The 24,444-nt window shown below is 41.5% G+C and overlaps 1 protein-coding gene and 1 long non-coding RNA gene across 12 annotated transcripts in view; both read right to left on the reverse strand.

The window, feature by feature from the left end:
• LOC137430452 (complement factor H-like) overlaps positions 1-24,444 on the reverse strand; it is a 184,686-nt gene that overhangs the window by 12,430 nt on the left and 147,812 nt on the right. For 9 of the 11 annotated variants that reach the window (XR_013624046.1, XR_013624045.1, XR_013624048.1 and 6 more), the window contains 2 exons: positions 19,985-20,120; positions 12,663-12,786 (listed from right to left, as the gene is read on the reverse strand). Coding sequence is in view for 7 of the 11 variants with exons in the window: in XM_078781414.1 (XP_078637540.1) it covers positions 12,663-12,786; positions 19,985-20,120 (260 nt within the window). In the remaining 4 variants the exon portion in view is untranslated. Of the gene's footprint in view, positions 1-12,662; positions 12,787-19,984; positions 20,121-20,557; positions 20,681-22,222; positions 22,271-24,444 lie in introns of those variants that run through there. The other 2 variants (XM_078781417.1, XM_078781418.1) reach the window with 2 other exon arrangements.
• LOC144892919 (uncharacterized) lies at positions 668-11,472 on the reverse strand. Its single transcript, XR_013624051.1, has 2 exons — positions 11,365-11,472; positions 668-1,146 (listed from the first exon to the last, which is right to left on the reverse strand). It is a non-coding gene; the product is annotated as an uncharacterized LOC144892919 (long non-coding RNA).

Below are 24,444 nucleotides of genomic sequence, written 5' to 3' on the forward strand. Positions count from 1 at the left end.
TTCCAAAAGCTAAGTGATCCAGATTCGTCTGTGCTGCCGTCACTTTTTGTTCTCTGTTTGTGTTGATTGTTCTTCGTATTGAATGCTAACTCCCATGTCTTTTTTGTGCTCAGTCTATGTATTTTGATCCTGCATCTCATCCAGGATAGTTTTTGGCCTTCCCATTTTTTTTCCAACTGTTTCCCACACCCACTCACCATGTGTCCATCACTGCTGTCCCATTATTCACCACCCTCGCTTTAATTTACTCCTTTTCCCTTCTGTTTCAAAAAATGAAATTAAAAACTTTACTGACCTTACATATTGTTACAACTACGGGGGACGGCTCTCCCATTAGCAAGCGGGGATTACCCCTTGTCCTGTTAAGCTGGCCGTCTCCCCGGTCCTGGTACTTGTAACGCTATCCCGCGGGATGGAACGGATCAGGGTTATGGGCCCAGGGTCTATCCCGAATACCTTTATCCGTCCCTCCGCAGACTAGGGAGACAAGTACCGCTCGAACCCCGGTTTGGATGGTCTAGTTAGTTGCCGAGCGGTTTTTAGCAACCCGAAGTTCGAGTCATTATCCTTCACTAAACCCGATCCTGAACGTTGGCCGAATCGCGCCACGTACACTCAATATGGAAACCTCTAAAGCGACCGAACAAGAATGAAGAAGAAGAAGAAGTACGGAGGAATAACAGGATTTATTAATTATTTACACAAGCCAAAGCAAAGAGAGCAGTCAAGGTTATATACAGAAAATGGAAGGAGCAGGAAACACAGTGAAATCATTAGCTTACCTATACAAGCTTAATTAATAAACCCCAGGACAACATTAAAGACAGACGGACGATCACACTTACACGGGGAAATGCAGGCAGGAATGAATGGCTTGGAGATGGGTGGCTTTGAGAAGCAAGGAAGGTTCAGCGGGTACTGGGCACGGTCGGGCCAGAAGGCACCGCCGTCAAGAAGCCGAGCCGCGGTCGTTGGTCCCAAACTGCGTGGGCGAAGTTCCTTTCTCCGTACTGCGGCCTCGCGCGCTCCTTGCGTTGCCTCGGTCCATTTTTCCTGCAGCGCGGCACGTCTCACGGCGGCTTGGTCACACCTGCTCATCTCCAGCGCATCTCCTGGACTCAGAACTCATCTCTCCTCTCAGCTCATCTGCATGGGGAGCGTCCCGCGGCGGGTTATATAGGCCCCGCCCTTCACCCTTTGCGAACCTCCCCCAAGCGTTCTCTCTCCGCCCTCTCAAGCCAAACCCCTCGTTCTGGGTTGGATGAGCGGGGCCGACTTACTCCTCCCCTCTATGACGAGGTGGAGACCCGCCTTTCTTCTTCGTCGTTACCTCGTGCGTAATGGAGTCAAATGCAGCAAAGTGGACGGCAGATGAAAATGCAGCAAAGTGCCTAAAGAGTCAATTGCAGCAAACCTGGCAAACCTGGCACTTGGAAGCTGCCATGGGGCGTCGGAGGGGCCTACTCTTATTTAATTCGGTGCAATGAAGAGTCAACCTATAAGTGTGGTCAGATAAGGGAACAATATTTACCTGCTGGACAAAAGTACCATTTTTTGTGTGTGGGTTCCCTATCATGCCTACAAGCAATTTCAATGAGGAGACAATCGAGATCAGTTACTATACGCCCACAAGAGGGCGCTATGTACGGTAGGGGAAAATGGGCGTCGCCGCAGTGCGGAACCGACGGGAACGCTCTTTTCGTGCTTGATCTTCCGATGGGGGCAGAGCATTTCTTCGCAAAATGGCGGCGGTAAGTGCGATTTTGAATAATTTTGAATTGTTTTGAGTATTTATTGATGCAGTTGAGACATTTTGAAGGTTCAGATTTAGTAAAACTAGCTGTTTAGCTGATGTAGCTGATGTATTACGTAGTATTTGTGAGTCTTAATCCTAAATACACATCTGTTGTGGGCAATATGTGACGAACAAGACGTTTTTTTGGTTGGATTTTTTTCCTGTTATTTCCGAAAAGAAACGATGTTGTTACACCCATAGCGAGTGGGTGTGGGTAGCAGGGAAGTAATTTGGCGAAAAGGGTCTGCACATGAGCCATTTCAGCTTTATAATATGCCATTTATGTGCTCTATGTGGAGTTATTCTCTGTTAACCTCCCTTCCACCACGAGAAATTTTGGGCCCGAATCTAAAAAAGGGAGGGGTAAGGCAAGTCAGCCTACCATTATTTTTGCTCTCGCGACTCTCCAAATGGGGTTTTGAAAAAAATACCATCCCCAGAGAAAAATAGACTGAATGCTTACAACACCCATCTTTCTCCTAGGCAAGCCTGCTGTGTATTTAGTAAAACAGACCATCCCCTGTTGTGACAGCAAACCTGACAGAAATTGCTTTTTTGATGGATATATTCTATATAGCAATTAGCTATTTCAAGTGAAGTAGTTAAATTACATAATTACATATTTCTATTAATTCTTCAAACCTTTTCATGGGTGGATAGGAACTTTTTATTATGAGGGGTGGCAGATATTTTAGATGAGTAGGTCAGGGTGCCTCGAGCTGCTGGGGTTCGGGGGCATGCTCCAGAATTTTTACTATAACAAAACAAGTATTTTATTAAACAAATTTTTTTGGGATACATTTCTGTATTGAGATATTAATTGTATCTTTTGGTCTCTTTCAGTTACTCGCGGAGGCCAAGACCAGCCGGCCTACCGACTGGAATAAGTGCCTGATTTGTCAGAAAATAACTCAGGAAAATCTGAGATGTCCGCTGGATGCGTTCAACAGAAGGGATGAAAAGTCAGAAGCGTATACTAAATTCCTGGAGAACGTTCGCATATTCCGAGAGCTTGAAGCTATGCCAGTAAATGTGCCCTTCATCCCGGAAGACGTTAGCAAGCTGATCTCAAACACCGCGAAGTGGCACAAATCGTGCTACTCAAAATTCAACAATCAAAAGCTTGAACGAATTCGGAAACGGGCCAGCCTGGACTTCGACGACGCCGCCACAACTACAAAACGTAGCAAACGTCACAGGTCTGTGGACGACACAAAGCGACAATGTTTGTTCTGTGGCAGGGACGGTACAGTTGGAACTGATCTTCACGAGTGCATGACTTTTGGTGCTGATAAAAAAATTCGCCAAATGGCCACAGAATTGCAGGACGGCGATTTATTAGCTAGATTGACTGGAGGTTCTGATTTGATTTCAATCGAAGCAAAATATCATTTCGATTGCCTCACGAAGTTTCGGAATCGCAATCGGTCGCTGAAAAGAAACGAACAAAAGACATCGGCAGATGAGTCGGAAATGATGTCCCAGTCGCGAGCTCGTGTTGAACTTTTCACGTATGTTGAAAACTCTGTTATGAACGGTCAAGTTGTGTTCAAACTCAGTGAATTGTATGACTTGTATCAAGCTCGCCTTAGTGACCTCGGTATAGACAAGCTGACAAACCGGAGCAGACTAAAGAATGAAATACTGGAATACTTTCCGGAAGCAACGACAGTTTCTGAAGGACGCAATTTGTTGAGAGTTTACAGAGATTCGCTATCGTACTTGCTGAAGGACCATATGACGTCACGGGACTATGATGAAGAAGCACGTACACTCATGAAAGCTGCCAATATCATTCGCAGAGACCTGTTCGAACACAAGAAATTCACCTTTTCTGGAAATTTTCATCCGGGATGCCAAAAGGAAGCCATACCCACGTCTCTTCTGTCAATGATCGCAATGATCTTGAATGGGTCGGACTTGAAGGACCAAACTAAAGTGGAGTCACAAGCGTATTTGACCGTGTGTCAAACAATACTTCTTATGCTAAAAAAGGGAACTGACACAGATCACGGCCACAGGCACACGTATCCTCCACCGCTGCCGATCTATATTGGCCTGAGAATTCACGCACAGTTTCGAGACAAAATACTCATTCAGGCCCTCTTCAAGTTAGGGCTCAGCATTTCTTATTCTCGTGTCCTGGAAATAGAATCGGCAATGGCTGTGTCTTTGAGTGAGCGATTCATTGAGGACGGTGTCGTGTGCCCAGTTCAGCTCAGAAAACAGATTTTTACTGTCGCGGCTCTGGACAATATTGACCACAATTTATCCTCCACATCTGCTACATCTTCATTCCACGGCACTGGTATTTCATTGTTCCAGAAGATTTCATAAACCAATCCCGGTGAAGTTAGAGAACCGATAGGATTTCCACCAAAGGGTACCCAGCCGCTGATGCTCAAGAGCTATCATGATGTCTTGGAAGTGCCAACAAACGTAACAAAATGTGAGTACATGCCTCCCGCTACCCAGCCATCTTTGACGCCCGCAGAAACGGAAACAGTTGGCGAAACCGCACCGGAGCTCAGCAAGTGGATAGATTACTGCATCCAAAAAATGCGAGAATGCGAAATTTCTCAGGGAGATATGGTAACATGGTCTGCCTTCCACGCCGCTCTCCAAGACTCCATAAATTGTACAACGATATCAGCTATGCTTCCACTGTTCTACGAAAAGTCTGCAACACCGTCGATGATCAAACATGGTATGGACGTCGTTAAAACGGCCATCAATTTCTTGAACCCTGGACAGGTCACGGTTCTTACAGTCGATCAGCCACTCTATGCCATTGCCAAGTCAATACAATGGAAATGGCCTCTGGAATACGGTGCGGAACATTTCGTCGTCATGCTGGGAGGGCTACACATAGAAATGTCTCTCTGGAATATCGCAGGAAATCTCTTTGACCATTCTGGGTGGACAGACGCTCTGACGAAGGCAAACATCACGGGGTCCGGTACTGCCGAGTCATTCTTGAATGTCTCTCATCTGAAGAGAACCAGGTGAGTTTGCTCTGAGTATGTAGTTTGTAAAGTGACGACACTGACGATTTTTTCCATCTTAACGATTTTTTCTATTATTATGAACACATAATCCATTTCCTCATCTTTATACTTACAGACACGCACACCAGGTTACTGTCATCTGCTTGTCTCTGCTGGAACAAGACACCTTTATCGCTGACGGGGCTTCGGACGACGACATGATTACATTGGAATCCTGGCGAAAACTCATGTGCAGGCAGCACCCGACCTACTATTTCTGGGATTTGGTCCGACGATATGAGGTACTCGTTTTGACCATGGTGAAGGCGCACAGGGAGCGTAACTTCCAACTCTTTCTGAGAGTTTTGGAGGAGTTAATCCCATTCGCTTTCGCATTCAATCATACAAACTACGCTCGGTGGTTGCCCGTGTATCTGAAGGATATGAAACTGCTGCCGGACGAAGTAGCGACGGAATTCCAGAATGGCGGATGGGTGATTGCAAAGACTTCGAAGAAATTTTCAACAATCCCGATCGACGAGGCGCACGAACAAATGAATAAAATCGTGAAAGGATGTGGCGGTGCCATTGGTCTCCTTCAGAACCCGGCAATGTTGAGACAATGGCTCTTGTGTGCCCCGGAACAGTCACGCTTATTAATGCAATTTGAAGTGGATCTGGGACTGACTACGGACTTATCAGATGAGAATTACGATTCTGGATTCGCCAGTCAGAAAACTTTTCATAGACAAGTTCGGCTTCTGTACCGAGCTATTGCAGATATGCGGAATCCGTTTTCGGACCATTTCTCTGAGCTGATCAGTCTGAATCGAACATGTGCCTCGGAGACCACCATTGACTGCCTACGGATGCTAGAGAATATCGGAACTGAGAAATTCCAGTGTTTCGTCAAGGATGTACTCACCGAAAAGTCGACATCTATTCATCAAACCATCAAGAGGAATAACATCCAGCTCTTCAAACCTACACCGAAAGCGGCTTCCAAGACAAAAATAAAGATGGCAGAACTGAAAGATGATATATCTGTGTTTGGACAGTTGTACGTGTCAGTCCAGAATCGATCAGGAGACATGGCGGAATTTTTTTCGCATGAAAGCAAATCCTATCCTCCTTCGATTTCTGATCAGGGTAAGATGTTTTTTACCACGAAATCCCAGCTTCTCGAATGCCTACTACCGAAAAATGACAGTGAGGAACCACCGAGCGTCTATGATTGCAAAATAATCGATGGAGCCGTAATGATTCATTCGCTACCCAGAAAATCGGCGTCAACATTCCAAGATTACGCTCAGCACATATTCAACCCATACCTATGTCAACAACTCCGTACATCCAACCGCCTTGACGTCGTTTGGGATAGATTTCTTCAAGACAGTCTGAAGGAGGCAGCTCACGAGAAGCGCGGTACAGGCTCCCGACTCAAAGTTGGTAACCAGACTAAGATTCCCGCCAAGTGGGAGGAATTCCTGAAAGTTTCAGAAAACAAAGAGGAACTATTTGCCTACCTCACGGCTGAAGCTACGAAGATGGCGCTTCCACCTGGAAAACGACTTGTTATGACAGGTTAGGAATTCTGATGAGAAACCATTATATGACGATTTCCTACCAACTACATTTTGTGAAAGCGTTCTCGTTTCTAATTTTGCATTTCTGTGTTCATTTCAGGGCAAGATGCTGAAAGCGATTTAGCCAGATGTGATCATGAAGAGGCCGATACACGCATTGTGGTTCACATCCTGGACGCCTTGCAAAGTGGACACAGCCTTATTCAAGTACGCTCGGTGGATACGGATGTGGTTGTGATTCTTCTTGGCATGTACAGTAAACTGCGGTCTCAACACGATGACCTTCAGCTCTGGGCAGCATTTGGCATGGGTGCCCACTACACTTGTGTGGACATAGGATCGCTCTCTGCTACTCTCGGAGATCGTGCCGAAGCGCTTACAGCCTTCCATGCCTTTACTGGATGTGACACCACTTCTGGGTTTCACTGGTCGAGTAAGAAGAAAGCCTGGCGCGTATGGGACATGCTACCCGAATTGACTGATGCTTTTCTGGCTATAGCACGAGAACCGTTTCTGAATGTGACAACGGAATCGCCGGTCTTTGCCGTCCTGGAAAGGTTTGTCGTCTTATTGTACGACAGCAAACTCAGAACAACTTCCATCAATGAAGCCAGGATGATGATGTTCAAGACCAAACCAAGACCACTGAACAATCTGCCACCAACACAGGTGAGATTGAAAATATCAAGACAGCGACTAGACAGACGCGTAATGAATCCTCAATTTTTCGCATGCGCATTCTCAATTTCATTTCACTTTCTGACTTTCTTATCTTCATTGCCTCTTTTCAGAACGCGTTGCTACACCACACCAGACGTGCCGTATATCAGACAGGTATATGGACAATGAGCACAACCCCAACAAGACCAACAACGTGCCCCTCGGAATTCGGATGGGTCAGGTGTGATGGCGGATGGCAGCCTCTGTGGATGCCGCAGCCCGAGGTCTCCTTGGCATGTCGGGAGTTCATCAAGTGTGCCTGTGCTATGCCATGCAAAGTCTGCCGCTGCTTCCATGCTAATTTGAAGTGCACCAGTCTCTGCAAATGTGCGTGCCAAAAATGAGTCCTATTGCATAATTGCAATATTCCTCAAGCATCCAGTCTTGTGGTATGTACAGTAAAACTCGCCAAATTTCACCTTATTGCCTGTTAAACCTCATGGTGAACACCGATTGTCATGTACGAAACATCTTGTAGCCACTCATGGCTTTGGAGAAACATTTCGAGAAAAGTAGACTTTTTCGTCGGTGACGTAACGTTTTTTCAATTAAATTGCCATCTTTAACTGCTCACAAATGAGCAATAACTAATTAGATTTTGTCAGGACCTTCGTTTTTTGAAAGACCCGGTTTGTGGCTAATGAATAATACGTTTCTTTGAAAATGACTAAATTTGACCTTTTGACCTTGACCTTGACCTTCACGGTCAAGGTCGCGATTGTCTCCTCATAAAAAATTATTCTTGGGTACATATAGAAGACACATGCCAAGTTTGGTGCTTTTGTCCAGCAGGTAAATATTCGTTGGGTATTTTGCCATAACTGACCACACTATATTGGGAAACACATCCTTAGCCTACATAGAATAAGGGACTAACTATTTAAAAGGATATATGGTGTCCTGTGTGTAGGTTTATGGAATTAACTAAGAGGACGAGCTTCGACCTTTCTTTACATTACGAGGGTCAGTTACACACAACAAAACCATAATTCTCACATTCGTTACACTTTCTCAAATTCGTTACACTTCTCAAATTCGTTACACTTCTCAAATTCGTTACACTTCTCAAATTCGTTACAATATTGTTTGGCTATCTCGCTTTCTGTTGAGCACATGTGTCCACAGGCCTTCGCTCATTACCAATGTCTTGCTAAATTTTGCCCCCTTTAAACTGGCCCCTTTCTACTCTGCCTCAAAACCGTTCCCTTTTTTTCCTTCCTCCTTCTCAAAACAAACTCAAACTTAAAAGCATCTGAAAATGCAAATCCTGTCTGCGTCTGCTTTGTATTCAGACTTCTTCTTCTTCTGTATGCTAAACATGACGAAAACAGCTAAAAAATACAAAAATATTGACAATTTTAGGTGACCTTGACCTGCTGACTTCAAAAGCAAAAGGATTCAGTGATCCAATATGCAAATTCTTTAAATTTCTGGTCAATCGGATGAAAATTGAGGATTTTATGCAGCCTTGACCTTTTGATCGAAATAAAACCAATCAGTTTCTAGCTTTTGATTAGTGAACCAATACAGTGACCCGTTATGCAAATTCTTCAATTCAGGTCAATCGGATGAAATTTCACGATTTTATGCAACCTTGACCTTTGACCCTTTTGATCTATAAAAAAAAAGAATTAGCTTCTAGCTTTTGATTGGTGAAACAATTCAGTGACCCAATATGCAAATTCTTTAAATTTCTGGTCAATCGGATGAAAATTGAGGATTTTATTCAGCCTTGACCTTTTGATCTAAATAAAACCAATCAGTTTCTAGCTTTTGATTAGTGAACCAATACAGTGACCCTTTATGCAAATTCTTCAATTCAGGTCAATCGGATGAAATTTCACGATTTTATGCAACCTTGACCTTTGACCCTTTTGATCTAAAAAAGGAAAACCAATCAGTTCTAGCTTTTGATTAGTGAACCAATACAGTGACCCATTATACAAATTCTTCAATTCAGGTCAATCAGATGAAATTTCACGATTTTATGCAACCTTGACCTTTGACCCTTTTGATCGAAATAAAACCAATCCAGTTTCTAGCTTTTGATTAGTGAACCAATACAGTGACCCATTATGCAAATTCTTCAATTCAGGTCAATCGGATGAAATGTCACGATTTTATGCAACCTTGACCTTTGACCCTTTTGATCGAAATAAAACCAATCCAGTTTCTAGTTTTTGAGTAGTGAACCAATACAGTGACCCGTTATGCAAATTCTTCAATTCAGGTCAATCGGATGAAATGTCACGATTTTATGCAACCTTGACCTTTGACCCTTTTGATCGAAATAAAACCAATCCAGTTTCTAGCTTTTGATTAGTGAACCAATACAGTGACCCGTTATGCAAATTCTTCAATTCAGGTCAATCGGATGAAATTTCACGATTTTATGCAACCTTGACCTTTGACCCTTTTGATCTATAAAAAAGCAATTAGGTTCTAGCTTTTGATTAGTGAACCAATACAGTGACCCGTTATGCAAATTCTTCAATTCAGCTCAATCGGATGAAATTTCACGATTTTATGCAACCTTGACCTTTGACCCTTTTGATCGAAATAAAACCAATCCAGTTTCTAGCTTTTGATTAGTGAACCAATACAGTGACCCGTTATGCAAATTCTTCAATTCAGGTCAATCGGATGAAATGTCACGATTTTATGCAACCTTGACCTTTGACCCTTTTGATCTAGGAAAAAAAAATTAGCTTCTAGCTTTTGATTGTTGAAACAATTCAGTGACCCATTATGCAAATTCTTTAAATTTCTGGTCAATCGGATGAAAATTGAGGATTTTATGCAGCCTTGACCTTTTGATCTAAATAAAACCAATCAGTTTCTAGCTTTTGATTAGTGAACCAATACAGTGACCCGTTATGCAAATTCTTCAATTCAGGTCAATCGGATAGAATTTCACGATTTTATGCAACCTTGACTTTTGACCCTTTTGATCTATAATAATAATAAAAAAATAATAGCTTCTAGCTTTTGATTGTTGAAACAATTCAGTGATCCAATATGCAAATTCTTTAAATTTCTGGTCATTCGGATGAAAATTGAGGATTTTATGCAGCCTTGACCTTTTGATCGAAATAAAATCAATCAGCTTCTAGCTTTTGATTAGTGAACCAATACAGTGACCCGTTATGCAAATTCTTCAATTCATGTCAATCGGATGAAATTTCACGATTTTATGCAACCTTGACCTTTGACCCTTTTGATCTGTAAAAAAACAATTAGCTTCTGGCTTTTGATTGTTGAAACAATTCAGTGACCCAATATGCAAATTCTTTAAATTTCAGGTCAATCGGATGAAAATTGATTATTTAAGGTGACAATGAACTTTGACCTTTTGACAAAATTATAAATTTGTCTTCCCCATATTCTCATAATAAATATTTGTTGAAGATTTTGTGACAAAAGCTCAAACGGTAAAAAAAAAAAGTTTAAAAACCTGCACGGGGAAGGGTTAATTATGATCCGAACTAAATTTAATCATCTGCATTCATTTTCATGTCATTCCTAATTCACTCAGTCCAGAATTTTCCTTTTTCATCAGCACTCTTTCTTCCTCCTTCCACCTCACCTCATCAGCTTCATTTAAACGACAATTTAATGTTCAATCTTCGAACAAACTTACTTCTAAAGACGTTTCTCTCACTCTGCTTTCCATTCTCCCCTTTCTTTTTACCTGCGAAATGCCGCAGGTTGACAAGAGCTTTACGTTGCTGTTGTTATTGTTCTTGTTGCGGGTCGGTTTTTGAAATGCGCATCCATTCCCATTGGTCGGACAGCCGCCGGACCACACCCACATCTGCCACTTGACTCCACCCACCATAGTGCCGGGACCAAATGATATGGTCGCCACCTTGTTTCCTGATGGGCCTAACATTCGGCTTGTAGACCTCTGCTGATATTATACACTGTCTGGCTTTGTTGTGTCAGATTTCCATTGGCTTTGATTGGGCCGAGTGTTTAATTATTCTTCAGGTTTAATAAAGCACGTATGCGCCTCTTTAAAAGTACATTTCCCAATCGGTCCTTTACCAGATTTTTTAAGCCAATAAAGTCGCACTTAATGGCAAATCTCGTACCTCGAATGACTACGGACAGCTTCTTATGAAAAAAGGGTTATTACCACAATGAATGGGGGGGGAGAGAGAGAGACCAGGAGAGGGAGGGCAGAAGAGATGGCAGAGAGAGACACACACACATGACAAAACTGAGGTAACAGATATCCATACCAGAAACTCCTAACTAAAGTGACTGAACTCACCCATGATGGTCTTGAGACACAAGCCTCGATCTACTGTAATATATAGATCCCAAAGGGGAGATGACATGACCCTTCCTGCTGCTCCTGTTTGGAGTGGGTGCTGTAGATGCCTGAAACCAGACCCAGCTGTCCGTAAGATTTCTTATTGCTATAGAACCAGACCGTGAAGACTCTCAGAAATAAAATGTGTAATAACTTCAACAGCAAGGATGAGGGAGTCCAGAGGACAGACGAAGCAAAAAAAGTCTATTTTCTGTCACAGGTGTAACCACAGTGCGGTCATTCTTGTTTCTCCATCGCTGCATCACTTGTAAACTCGTGCCTCATCCTCCATCAATGTCTTCTCCATCAAGCTACCTCACATCAGTGCCGTTCCCCACGTCATTTTTACACCCGGGTCCCCCGACACCCCTCCCCCCCACCCCCCATCCAGATATGCCCTTCCACAATTCCGTGTTCCTCCACCCCATGCCCCTTGACCTCTTTGCTTCCTTCACTCCCCATCTCCTCTCTGCTTCCTTCACACACTCAGTGGACTACCTTTACTGAGGGTAGTCAGTTTAGTCGCGGACTACCCGACCATGCGGCAGGTAGCACTTGGGTTACATGTTACCAGTGGCAGTCAAGAGACCGACCTGACCTGTAAACCAGACCCGACCTGACCTGTAAACCAGACCCGACCTGACTTGTAAACCAGACCCGACCTGACCTGTAAACCAGACCTTATCTGATCTGTCTGGCTGACTGACAGGGACTGCATGTAAAGACTTGTCCTCCATTTCCACCTCTCCTTATATTAATACTTCCTGAGAATCCTTCCACATAGGTTTGCTTTCCCTGTCTCTTCGAAAACACCATCTGGCAAGTGCTTCCATCTTATTCATACACAAACCACTTGAAGAGATTAAATATCTCAAACTTTTGGATCTCATCAGCATCATCATCAGCTATGATCTTTCTTGGGCAGACCGTATTTCCAAGATGGCTTCCAAAGCCAACCAATGACTGGGTATCCTCCGCTGTGCAAGGTCTTTCTTTGGTCAATCTGAACTTTTTGACAACAAACATGGCCTCATTTCAAGTTTGATGGAGCAATGTCCTCCTCTGTGTTCCATTCCATTCTTTCCATTCCATTCTGATATAGCATTCTGCTCATGCATGCAAAAAATAAGTCGTACATCAAGTGAGTCTTCGTGCTTTAAGAGAATTGTTATAAAGCCAATGAAAAGGAATGCCTGCAATTTTTCAGTGAATAAACAAACACTGCTCACGTTTGACAACAGAAGAACGAAACTGACCTGATGGGATCGGAGTAAGTGAGACGGTTAGGAGGACATCGCACATGCAGAATTACATTTTGGTTCCATGCTTTTTCCATCTCCAAACGTATTCCACCTTCCTCTGTCTTCCACAAGTTGCAATCTGAGAATAAGAGACATGAAAAAAAACAAAGTGCAAGTTTTGTGCTTTCTTTTCTTTTTTTCAAATAACACAGGAAAATATCCGAAGGAAGCAACCATTGTAAGGATCCAATATATACCATATCACCTTGCTCCCAAAAGATGTCCTGTTTTTATGGAGTAGCCCACTGGGCGAAGCCGTTTCGAACAGTGTTTGTCTGTCCGTATGTATGTATGTACAGTCATGTGAAAAAGTAAGTACACCCCATGTAAAGTTTTGACTTTTTCAACATATTTCAACATTCAGCTATTTGATCTTCATTTCAACAATATTGATAGATAAAGGTGATATAATACAACAAATATCATGAAACATTTACATTTTGTAGTCCATTGTATAATTTAAATAAACATAAATGCAAATTTCGCATGTGGAAAAAGTAAGTACACCCTTGGCTCTAATAGGTGGTATTGCCCCCTTTGGCAGAAACAACCTCAAGTAGGCATTTCTTATAACTATCTACCAGTCTCTGACATCGACTGGGAGAAATTTTTGCCCACTCCTCCATGCAGAATTCTTTCAGCTGTGCGATGTTTGAGGGGTTTCTTGCATGCACAGCTCGTTTCAAATCTCCCCACAACATCTCGATGGGATTTAGATCCGGGCTTTGACTTGGCCATTCCAGAACTCTCCATTTCTTTCTTTTCAGCCATTCCTTGGTGGATTTACTGGTATGTTTAGGGTCATTGTCATGTTGCAAGGTCCACCTTCGTTTGAGCTTCAACTTCCCCGACAGATGGCCTCACATTATCCTCAAGCACCCTCTGGTACAATGAAGAATTCATAGTGGATTCTATGATGGTGAGCTTCCCAGGCCCTGATGCAGCAGAGCTGCCCCAAACCATAATATTTCCACCACCATGCTTTACAGTTGGTAACAGGTTATTGTGGTCAAATGCTGTCTTTGGTTTTCGCCAAACATGTCTTCTGGTACTGTGGCCAAAGAACTCTACCTTTGACTCATCTGTCCAGAGCACATTGTTCCAGAAGTTGGTACTGTCTTTGTCTTTCCCTCGCGGTCCCTATGTGCTGTCTTTGTCTTTCCCTCGCGGTCCCCATGTGCTGTTTTTGTCTTTCCCTCGCGGTCCCCATGTACTGTCTTTCCCTCGCGGTCCCCATGTACTGTCTTTGTCTTTCCCTCGCGGTCCCTATGTGCTGTCTTTGTCTTTCCCTCGCGGTCCCCATGTGCTGTTTTTGTCTTTCCCTCGAGGTCCCCATGTACTGTCTTTCCCTCGCGGTCCCCATGTGCTGTTTTTGTCTTTCCCTCGCGGTCCCCATGTACTGTCTTTCCCTCGCGGTCCCCATGTGCTGTTTTTGTCTTTCCCTCGCGGTCCCCATGTACTGTCTTTGTCTTTCCCTCGCGGTCCCTATGTGCTGTCTTTGTCTTTCCCTCGCGGTCCCCATGTGCTGTTTTTGTCTTTCCCTCGCGGTCCCCATGTACTGTCTTTCCCTCGCGGTCCCCATGTACTGTCTTTGTCTTTCCCTCGCGGTTGTCAGCTCTTTCACGAGCCTCGATTCAGTATAGAAAAAAAAAAAAAAAAAAAAGTGCTGGTCTTTGCCTCGGTGTTCATTGGCAAACTTTAGTCTTGCCCTGATGTTCTTTCTGGACAGCAAAGATTTCCTCCTGGCACACCTCCCAAGTAGATCAAATTTGTGCAGCCTCTTTCTAATGGTAGACTCGTGCACTTTGACATCAACAGTGGCAAGAACTACCTGGAGGTCCCGTGATGACATTCTGTGGTTCTTAGAGACTTCTTTCAGCATCTTGCGGTCTGCTCTCGGGCTGAACTTGCTGGGGCGGCCTGGCCTGAACAAGTTGGCAGTTGTTTGGAATCTTGTCCACTTGTAGATGATCTTCCGGACAGTCGAATGATTGATTTCAAATTGTTTGGAGATCTTTTTGAATCCCTTCCCAGACTCGTAGGCATCCATAACCTTCTTTCTGAAGGCCTCAGAGAGCTCTTTTGACCTTGGCATGGTGACGCCGCACACTTCAACAACAAAGAGCAAACCAAACTAAATGTCTGAGGTTTAAATAAGACAGGTTCCTCCAAGATCCTCTCTACCGATCTTCTAATCATTTGCACCTGAGCTGGTGCACCTGATTCTAATTTTAGGTATTTGAAGTAGTGATAAATGTAGGGGTGTACTTACTTTTTCCACATGCGAAATTTGCATTTATGTTTATTTAAATTATACAGTGGACTACAAAATGTAAATGTTTCATGATATTTGTTATATTATATCACCGTTATCTATCAATATTGTTGAAATGAAGATCAAATAGCTGTATGTTGAAATATGTTGAAAAAGTCAAAACTTTACATGGGGTGTACTTACTTTTTCACATGACTGTATGTCCCATCAAACGTATAGCAATCAGAGCTCAGGATATGGTCACATGACAGGGTGCTGTGATTACGTCTGATGTCATTACAGCGTATGCGGCTGACTCTCCACAATCCGCCATTTTGATTTATATGCTGTTCATGCCGAACATATTGTCGAACCTGTCATATATCACAATCGCCATGCTCTACCGTTACGCTTTTCATTCAGTGTGAAACACAAACAAACCGATTGTTAAAATGATCATCAAATATGGAAAGCATAGACGTTACGGCTCTAGCAACAAAACGGTATGTATAGGCCTGAGGCGTTATGACTTATCTTCAGACAAATTAAGCCCAGGTTTCTTAATACAGTAGTGTATCGTTTCAGTAGTATCGTTTTTGTAATAATAATGATAATTATTACATCGTAAATATAACCATCACACTTTATTTAATCCCAATGTTGTGAATGGAAAGTTGATGGATTGAAGCGGTGTATGGTTCATGATCAATGATGAGCGGTGTTTGGCATTTATGATTAATAACCGAGGAAGTAAGGCATTAGCCTCAGTTTTTTAATGGTATTTATCATTTTCGAAATAATTATAACGTAACGTTAATATTAAAGTAAATCTAATCGTAACACTAATCCCTTCGTCGTGACTCCAAACGAACTGGAAGTTAAAATATATCCGTTTTGTGTCCGGGACGTCATTACGTCTATGATGTCATTACGACGGCTTACTCCACCGACCAACATTTTAATTAGAGTACAGTCGATCTCTGGTCGGATCTCAAGAACATTGGGTGTGTGTTCATTTACCAAGTTTCTTGTGAAGAGATCACCAAGTGGTTTGAGCATTCGAGCAAGCACTTCATTCAAAACCCTTAGCGAACGGCTGGCTTGGCAAGCGCTGGCTCGCTGCTTGGTAAATGAGCACACTTCCCACCCTTGTGGGGTATATAGATTACAGTCGATCATCGCTCAGTGCTATAAGTAAAACTTACCTCATGGATGTCGGGATTCCTCCAAACCTCTTTCTTTAATGCTATAAACAGCATTAACGCCTGCTTGAAAAGCTAAACATGTGTGTTTGTGGTTTATAACATTTTACAAGCCCGGCTACGCCGCTGTTTGACTTTTGGTCTTGTTTTTTAAAGGAAACACAAATATAACCCTGATTTGTGATGAGGATTATGAAATATGTTTTCAGGATTTGAAAGATTTATTTATTTGAGTAACTCATGTACATGTTAATCCCACTACATTTTTTACCCTCGCCTGAGGAGGGTGTATTGCATTTGAGTCCGTTTGTTTGTTTGTTTGTTTTTTGTCTGTTTGTTTGTTACTTGGCAAAAATATATATTTTTTTTTTTTTGACAAGTATGTTGATCACTCCGGTTTGTGTGTTTGTGTTTGTCTGTCCGCCTACTTATACTTGCCTACAGGTCACAATTTTAAACCGATCTTCACGAAACTTAACCAAATGGTAGAGTTCGTGGTCAGACAAAATCCTATATATTTTTGAGATCAAAATAGGCCAAAAGGTAAACATAGGCCAAAGGTCAACATAGGTCAAAGGTCAACATAGGCCAAAGGTGAACATAGGCCAAAGGTGAACATAGGCGAAAGGTCAACATAGGCCAAAGGTCAACCACTTTTTTCGAATTTCTAAAATCCTCAATTTTCATCCGATTGACTTGAAATTTGAATGGCATTTACATATCAGCTAACTGAATTCAACCACCAACTATTTTTGAGATCAACATAGGCCAAAGGGCAACAACAATTTCGAATTTCTAAAATCCGCAATTTTTATCCGATTCACTTGAAATTTGAATGGCATTTACATATCAGCTAACTGAATTCAACCACCAACTATTTTTGAGATCAGCATAGGCCAAAGGGCAACAACAATTTCGAATTTCTAAAATCTGCAATTTTTATCCGATTCACTTGAAATTTGAATGGTATTTACATATCAGCAAACTGAAACCAACCACCAACTATTTTTGAGGTCAACATAGGCCAATTGGTCAACATAGGCCAAATTTCTAAAATTGTCAATTTTAATCAGATTCACTTAAACTTTGAAGACGATTTCCTTATCAGGTCACTGAATTCAACCACTAATTATTTTTGAGGTCAAAAAAGGATGCTCAACTGAGTGACATTCTACTTTGTTCTGTTTTGCCAAGTGTCGCTCTATGAGTGATTTTTCATTTGTCTGTCTGTTTGTTTGTCTGTTTGTTTGTTTGCCCGCACAGAATAAATATGATTTGCTCTGCAACCGTTAGTCCGATTGACAGGAAATTTTCACCATCAATGCAACTCCACCTGTAAAAACTTTTTATGATAATTATGACGTCATGGGTCACGTGGTTCGGCCGCCATCTTGGAAAAACCTAAAACATTGCACCTCCATATATCCAAAAGCGCTGCATAGAAAAAATTGAGACATGGCTCATTGTAAAGAACTCTCCATGTGGAATAACATATGTTAATGATGTCATAGGTGCCTCTATTACAACGTCATAATTTGACAAGTACAAAATTTCATCCAATCAAGATGAAATTTCTTGAGCATCATCTCGGGATAAATTGGTGGAGAAAGAAAAATGATGACGTCATCTGTCACGTGGTTCGGCCGTCATATTTGTTTTAACGCAAAAGCCTTAAAACAACTGAAAACACGTCCTGGTGAAGGTCTGCAATCTCTGATTGTTCTTTCAAGCTTTTTTGCATCAGTGATAACAATGTACATATCACTTCGCATCAAGCTCAGAATATTGACCGAACAGCAAAAAAAAGAAGTGATTGTGAAGATTCTCTTGAATTATCTCATTCTGATACTTATTCTCCAAATGTCTAGCCATAGCTTAGCCTGGTGTGTTATGTGTTAGTTTCGCCTTTTAGTAGTTGTCCAAGACTTACATACGTGCCTATCTTGTGTCGATGTCTCGTGTGGCAGTGATTCATGAGTTAGTTATTCATTATCTCATTCTGATGGTTTTTTTTCACCTGGTCTGTCCATAGCTTAGCCCAGTGTATTAAGTGTTAGTTAAGCATCCGAGTGTATGCCCAAGACTTCCGTGCATGCTTATCTAAGGCGTATGTCTCATGAGGGGGTAATTACCCCAGGCATGCAAAGCAAAAAGCGGGGTTAAGCAATTGTTTCATGTGCATCCGTCCGATCAATTTATGATCGAGGAACAGCTAATTTAAATTGAATGTTATATTTGGAACACGAATCAGAACATGAATCGGAAGATAAGTCTTTCGTTTCACCGTATGTTTGCTCAAAATTCATGCCGATCACGCGTGCGCATTAAACTACTTGTGTTGGAATAGAGTATTTTAATTGTTTTCCTTTCCTGTAATATATTTTTTACTGCTTACTCTCACCAATCATGTTAACCAGTTGAAGTTTCTACATTTTTTTGCCTCCACAATCTCCCCCCCCCCCCTCCCCCCGCATCATCAGTCCGCATTGCAGATGGAGACAGAAAAACAGTCAAATGCATCAATTAATCACTGACATTCTCGACATACAAAATAGTTTGGTGAAAACAATGAGGAAACAAAAAGAACGTTGAACATCATGTTGTAATTTACACAGAGTTTCAGTAGGTCAAACAACATAAAATTAAAATAAAAACAAGAAAGAGCAATCAGAGATCACCAGGACGTGTTTGTAGTGGTTTTAAGGTTTTTGTGTTGAAACAAATATGGCGGCCGAATCACGTGACCAATGACGTCATTTTTTTCTCTCCACCAATTTATCCATCGATGACGCTCAAGAAATTTCATCTTGATCGGATGAGGTTTTGTACTTGTCGAATTATGACATCATAATGGGGGAACCTATGACATCATCATTAACATATGTTATTCCACATGGAGAGTTCTTTACAATGAGCCATGTCTTAATGTTTTCTATGCAGCGCTTTAGTGAGAGAGGTGCAAAGTTTTTCGGTTTTTCCAAGATGGCACCAGTACCACGCGACCTGTGACGTCATTATTATCATTAAATTATGTTTTATATATGTTTTTATATGACCCCTTATTGTATGTTTTGTGTGTTCGTTTGTCTTTTTTTGTGATTGATGTAAGCTCTTTCACGAGCCTCGATCTTGTACGAAAAAAAAAATTCTACAGAAGGAGCTGCACCTGTGGTGAAAATTTCCTGTCAATCGGACCAACGGTTGCAGAGAAAAAAAAATTCATCTTGATCAAATGAGGTTTTGTACTTGTCAAATTATGATGTCATAATGGAGGAACCTATGACATCATCATTAACATGTGTTATTTCCCATGGAGAGTTCTTTACAATGAGCCACGTCTCAATGTTTCCTATGCAGCGCTTTGGGAGATGAAGAGGCCCAAAATTTTTCGGTTTTTCCAACATGGTGCCAGTATCACGTGACTTATGACATCATAATTAACAATAAAAATTATACAGGAGGAGATGCACCCATGGTGAAAATCTCCTGTCAATCGGATCAACGGTTGAGAAAATCATATTTATTATGTGCGGACAAAGAAACAGACAGCCAAACAAACAGACAGACAAACAAACAGACTCAAATGCAATACCCTCTCCTCTGGCAAGGGTAAAAACAATTGTTATTTTACAAAGGCCCAACTACAGCAGAATAATTTGCTCTGAAAATAGAAACCTGTGAAGACTATTTTCCAACAAATTATGCTGAAATTAAAAGAATGTTATTTACCAAAAATGTTACACCTCATTGTCATACAACAGGAATATTTTGAAGGTATGCTCACAACTCCAAGGAGTGAAAGGATGAAAGGAGACATTCACCTTTATCACAAGAAGGGAGGTAGATAACACCATCTGTGCAGGTGTGGATGAGGTTTGGTCCCCCGGTACCTTTCTTGCATCCGAAGGTGACTTCAACTCCTCCAGGTATTGTGTAATTCTTAACACCTCCACTATACTGCATGCAAAAGGGATTAAGACAATTGGTCTGAAAACATCTTGCATCTCTGTTGTTTATTCTCACATACATACGTTTTAGCTCTTACACGAGCCTCGATTCTGCATACAAAAAAAAAATACGACCTGTTTTTCATACTATGTGACTTATCTCATCAAGAAATGTCATATCTTGAACACTTTCCTGTGTATCTCTCTGCACATTAACCCCATACGGCTGAGTTATACAAACATGAAAGTTTGGATCAACCTTCAACAAAAACTAATTACCTCCGCCAATGAGGTAATGTTTTCACACCTGTTTGTTACCTCAACCCACTAAGGTGGACAGAGGTTATGTTTTCACCCCTGTTTGGCAGTGAGCAGGATTTCTGAAAAGTTATGGATGGGTTCGGATGAAAATTTGTGGACAGTTTGGATTTGTGACAAGTACCGATTGTTTAGATGTTGGTGAAGATCCGTATCCAGATACTATAATTTATAAGTGATTCTTCACCATTGAAAGATGTGTCCAAACATGGTATACAGTACCCTCCAATCCGTCCAAAACCTTGAGATATCCTGCTCACAGACAGACAAACAAGAAAGATGTCGTGCATAGCACGATACCTGCGAAATCCAATAAACAATGGTTACCATCGAAACAGCAATTTGGTGATTTGAAAAATTTGACCTATCAAGTGTTTTGTGATTATGCATCAAGTGAATCAAGTGATGGAATTGTGTGCACAACAAATTTGATCAACACATTTTCTAATTGCCGCAAAAAAGGCGTTTTACATGTTTTGGACAGCATTGGCCTTGATGTTGAACTAATTCAGACCAGAATTTGGACAAATATACTACACATATGTACAAATAAGCTGTCGGTTTCAATTTGATATCTTGGGAATGTCCTGAGGTTTGGCAATTATAAAATCACAAAAATATCCCATTTTATTATAATGGGATTAAATTATTGTCATGGACACTGTTTTCTCTTTGCCATGTGTGTTTTTTCTTTTTGCAAAATGGGACTTTTTATATTCCACGAGGGACTTTTCCCGATGTCACTAAACAACCTGAAAAAAGGAGAAATTTATTAAATTTGTTTTATATTGCACCCTCTTAGCTTGGTACTGAAGGTGGTTTACCAATGGGGGAGAAGGGGCCTTTTGATTATGACGAGTGACCCTGAATTGGTATTACAGAAGGCCCTCAGACAGAAGGCCGAACGGGGTCTATTGGGTCTGCTGCGTCTTAGGGTCCATAAGGGTCTTCAGGTTGTAAAGGGTTCTATGTGTCTTAAGGGTCCTTGGAGTCTTGGGGTCTGAAAGGGTGTTATGGTCATAAAGGGTCTTCGAGAAAACAAGGCCAGATGTTTGAAAACAACCCGAAAATATTCTACCATGAACGAGGGAAACGAAAGCAGAATGTGTCATCCCATCCTGAAAAAGATGAACTGGAACAATTCTGGAAAGGAATTTACAAAGATCGACAATAACACAATAAGAAGGTGGAATGGATCCAAAGCCTGGAAGAGAAGAAGCAACATCTCAAGGAAATGCCCCCCCCCCCCCCCAGCAATAATTGATGCAGAAAATATAAGAAGAATGGCTCACAGAAGGTAACACTCATCCCAACATCTGAAGAAACCCAACTACCTCACAAGTATCAGCCAATAACTTGCCTACCAACAACATCCAAACTTTCAAAGGAAATACTCACAGATACGATGTACTACCACCAAACACAACAAGGAGGCCAATATACAGAACAGAAGGGATGTAAGAGGTGCAGTTATGGAACAATAGACCACCTACTACTAAAGAAGGCCATACTCTGAAAATGAAATATGAGAAGAAATAAACTGTCCATGGCATGGATAGACTATAAAAAAGAGCTTTTGAGAGCATGCCACATTCATGGATGATAAAGTGCATGCAAATGTACAAGACCAAGCCCCAATTGATCAAGCTGATTGAGAAAGCAAGGGATCTATGGAATACCACACGAATCCTGCAACACTTGGAATGAAAGATCGAAATACCAGGAGTGAAGATATGACATGGGATCTTCCAAGGAGACAGCCTTTCTCCCCTCCTGTTTTGCTGGCTCTGGATCCACAATATAGCCTCATCAATGAGCATGGACATGCATACACCGTAACATCTAAGAAACATCCGAATAACTCAGAAAGGTGACAATCTACTGCACATAAATTATTTTAAACAACTTGCACTGAACGACGAAAAATTGGCAGAACAACTGAAGTTAGTGAAACAGTACTCTGATGACATCCAAATGGAATTTGGCCTAGATAAGTGTGCCAATTGGGAAGACCAACAAAAAGCGGACAACATAAAAATGTACTTAGACACAACGATACAACAGTGAGAAGACGAAGCATCATGCAAATATCTTGGAGTAAAAGAGAGTGACCACATACGTCACAAAACAATTCCCAAATAATACATGTGTAGAACGAGGCTGATCCTGGAACGTACCCATCTCCAAGGAGCAAAATGAAAGCCTAAATCCAACTCGCAATATTAGTGTTCCAGTACATCTGTGGAATAATAATCTGGCCAAAATCAAAAATAATAAATTGGATATCAAAAAAAGGAAACCTCACCATCCACAAAATGCTGCACAACAATCACTACATCCCGAGAATGTACCTGCCGAAATGAGAAGGAGGTAGAGGCCTGATGAAGCTCAACGAAGTGCACAGGATGACAACTGCAGGATTGGTCGAATATGTAAAAAGTGCAACAGACTACCGAATCCAATTTGAAACCAAACATGAAGACAACAAACCAGAGAATGTATCTCTAAACCACTTAGCAAAAAAAAAATCCAAAGAGAGGTGTGAATGGAAGATGTCACACAAGAAACCTAAACAACAACGAGTACACCCCCAACAATTGCAAAAAAGAATAAAGAAAAATATAAAATGAAATATCAAAACATATACACTGGGAAAACAACAAAAGAGCAGGAAGATATTTTAAAAAACAAGAGTTGGACAGATTGGGAGTCGACAACAAGGCTTTTTGGAATGGCTAAGAAAAGGTCATCTCAACTGGGATGGAGAACAAATCATTATAAATGCCCAAGACCAAGGACACCACAGCAATGGCTTTAAGAAAATAGGTTTAAAAAAACTCATCTCAGAGCAGGTGTACACCCAAAGGCACAACAAAGTATATCGAGTAATCCACTGGCACATCTGCAAAAGTCTCAATATCCCATTTCCAGGAGACTCGTGGAAACATGAACCAAAAGCAATCACTGAAAACAAGGAAGTCATGCCCACGTATGACCTAATGATCCCATCAAGAGAGAACACAGAAAACAAAGCATTGCGACCAGATATAGTATTGAGGTACAATAAAGAAAAGAAGGCATTGCTGAGGGAGGTGTCAGTCCCCAGCAATTTTGGCCTAAGCAATGCAGAAATCCAGGAAATGACCAAGCAACAAGACCTCAAAAATGAAGTGAAAACATCCTGGAAGATGAAGAGCACCAAAATTGTACCAGTGATTATTGGAGCAATGGGCATGATAAAAAAGAACCTGACAGTATTCTTAAAAACCATCACTAGGAATATTTATACAGATGAACTGCAGTTGGAAGATGTCTGGGGCTCGGCGACAATCTCAAAAGAGCCCTCGGAACAAAACTTTGAGAATAAGGTAACTTCGCAAACTGGTCCATGAATCACGATCCCTCATTGAAATGGAGGTGGATACTTCGAGACATGGGAGGACTCCGTTCCACCTTCTAAAACCCGCATATGGAGATAACAAAACACACACACACATACACACACACACACACACACACACACACACACACACACACACACACCCTCTCTTTTTCTTTTTTTTACACGAAACGAACAGAGCTACAGCCTTTTTACATGTTCAGAAACTCATGGAAGAGCAAGATGGAGCTGAGAGTGGACAAACACCAAGGAAATGAATGAGCAGTAAAGGAGAAGAGGAAGGAAGGAAAGGAGGACATACTGAAACAAGAAAACAAGAAATCAAAGATTTGCATACCCTTGCTCGGACTTGTTTTGTGTGGTTTTATAGATGTAGTCACATTCAAATTGAACCATACATACTATAGATATACTCACATTCTAATTGTACATACTTTATCGACGTACTCACATTCTAATTGTACATACTTTATCGACGTACTCACATTCTAATTGCACATACTTTATCGACGTACTCACATTATAATTGTTCATACTTTATCGACGTACTCACATCATAATTGCACATACTTTATCGACGTACTCACATCATAATAATACATACTTTATAGATGTA

Source organism: Myxine glutinosa, chromosome 7 (assembly GCF_964187855.1).
Source record: "Myxine glutinosa chromosome 7, kmMyxGlut1.1, whole genome shotgun sequence".
Taxonomy (NCBI): domain Eukaryota; kingdom Metazoa; phylum Chordata; class Myxini; order Myxiniformes; family Myxinidae; genus Myxine; species Myxine glutinosa.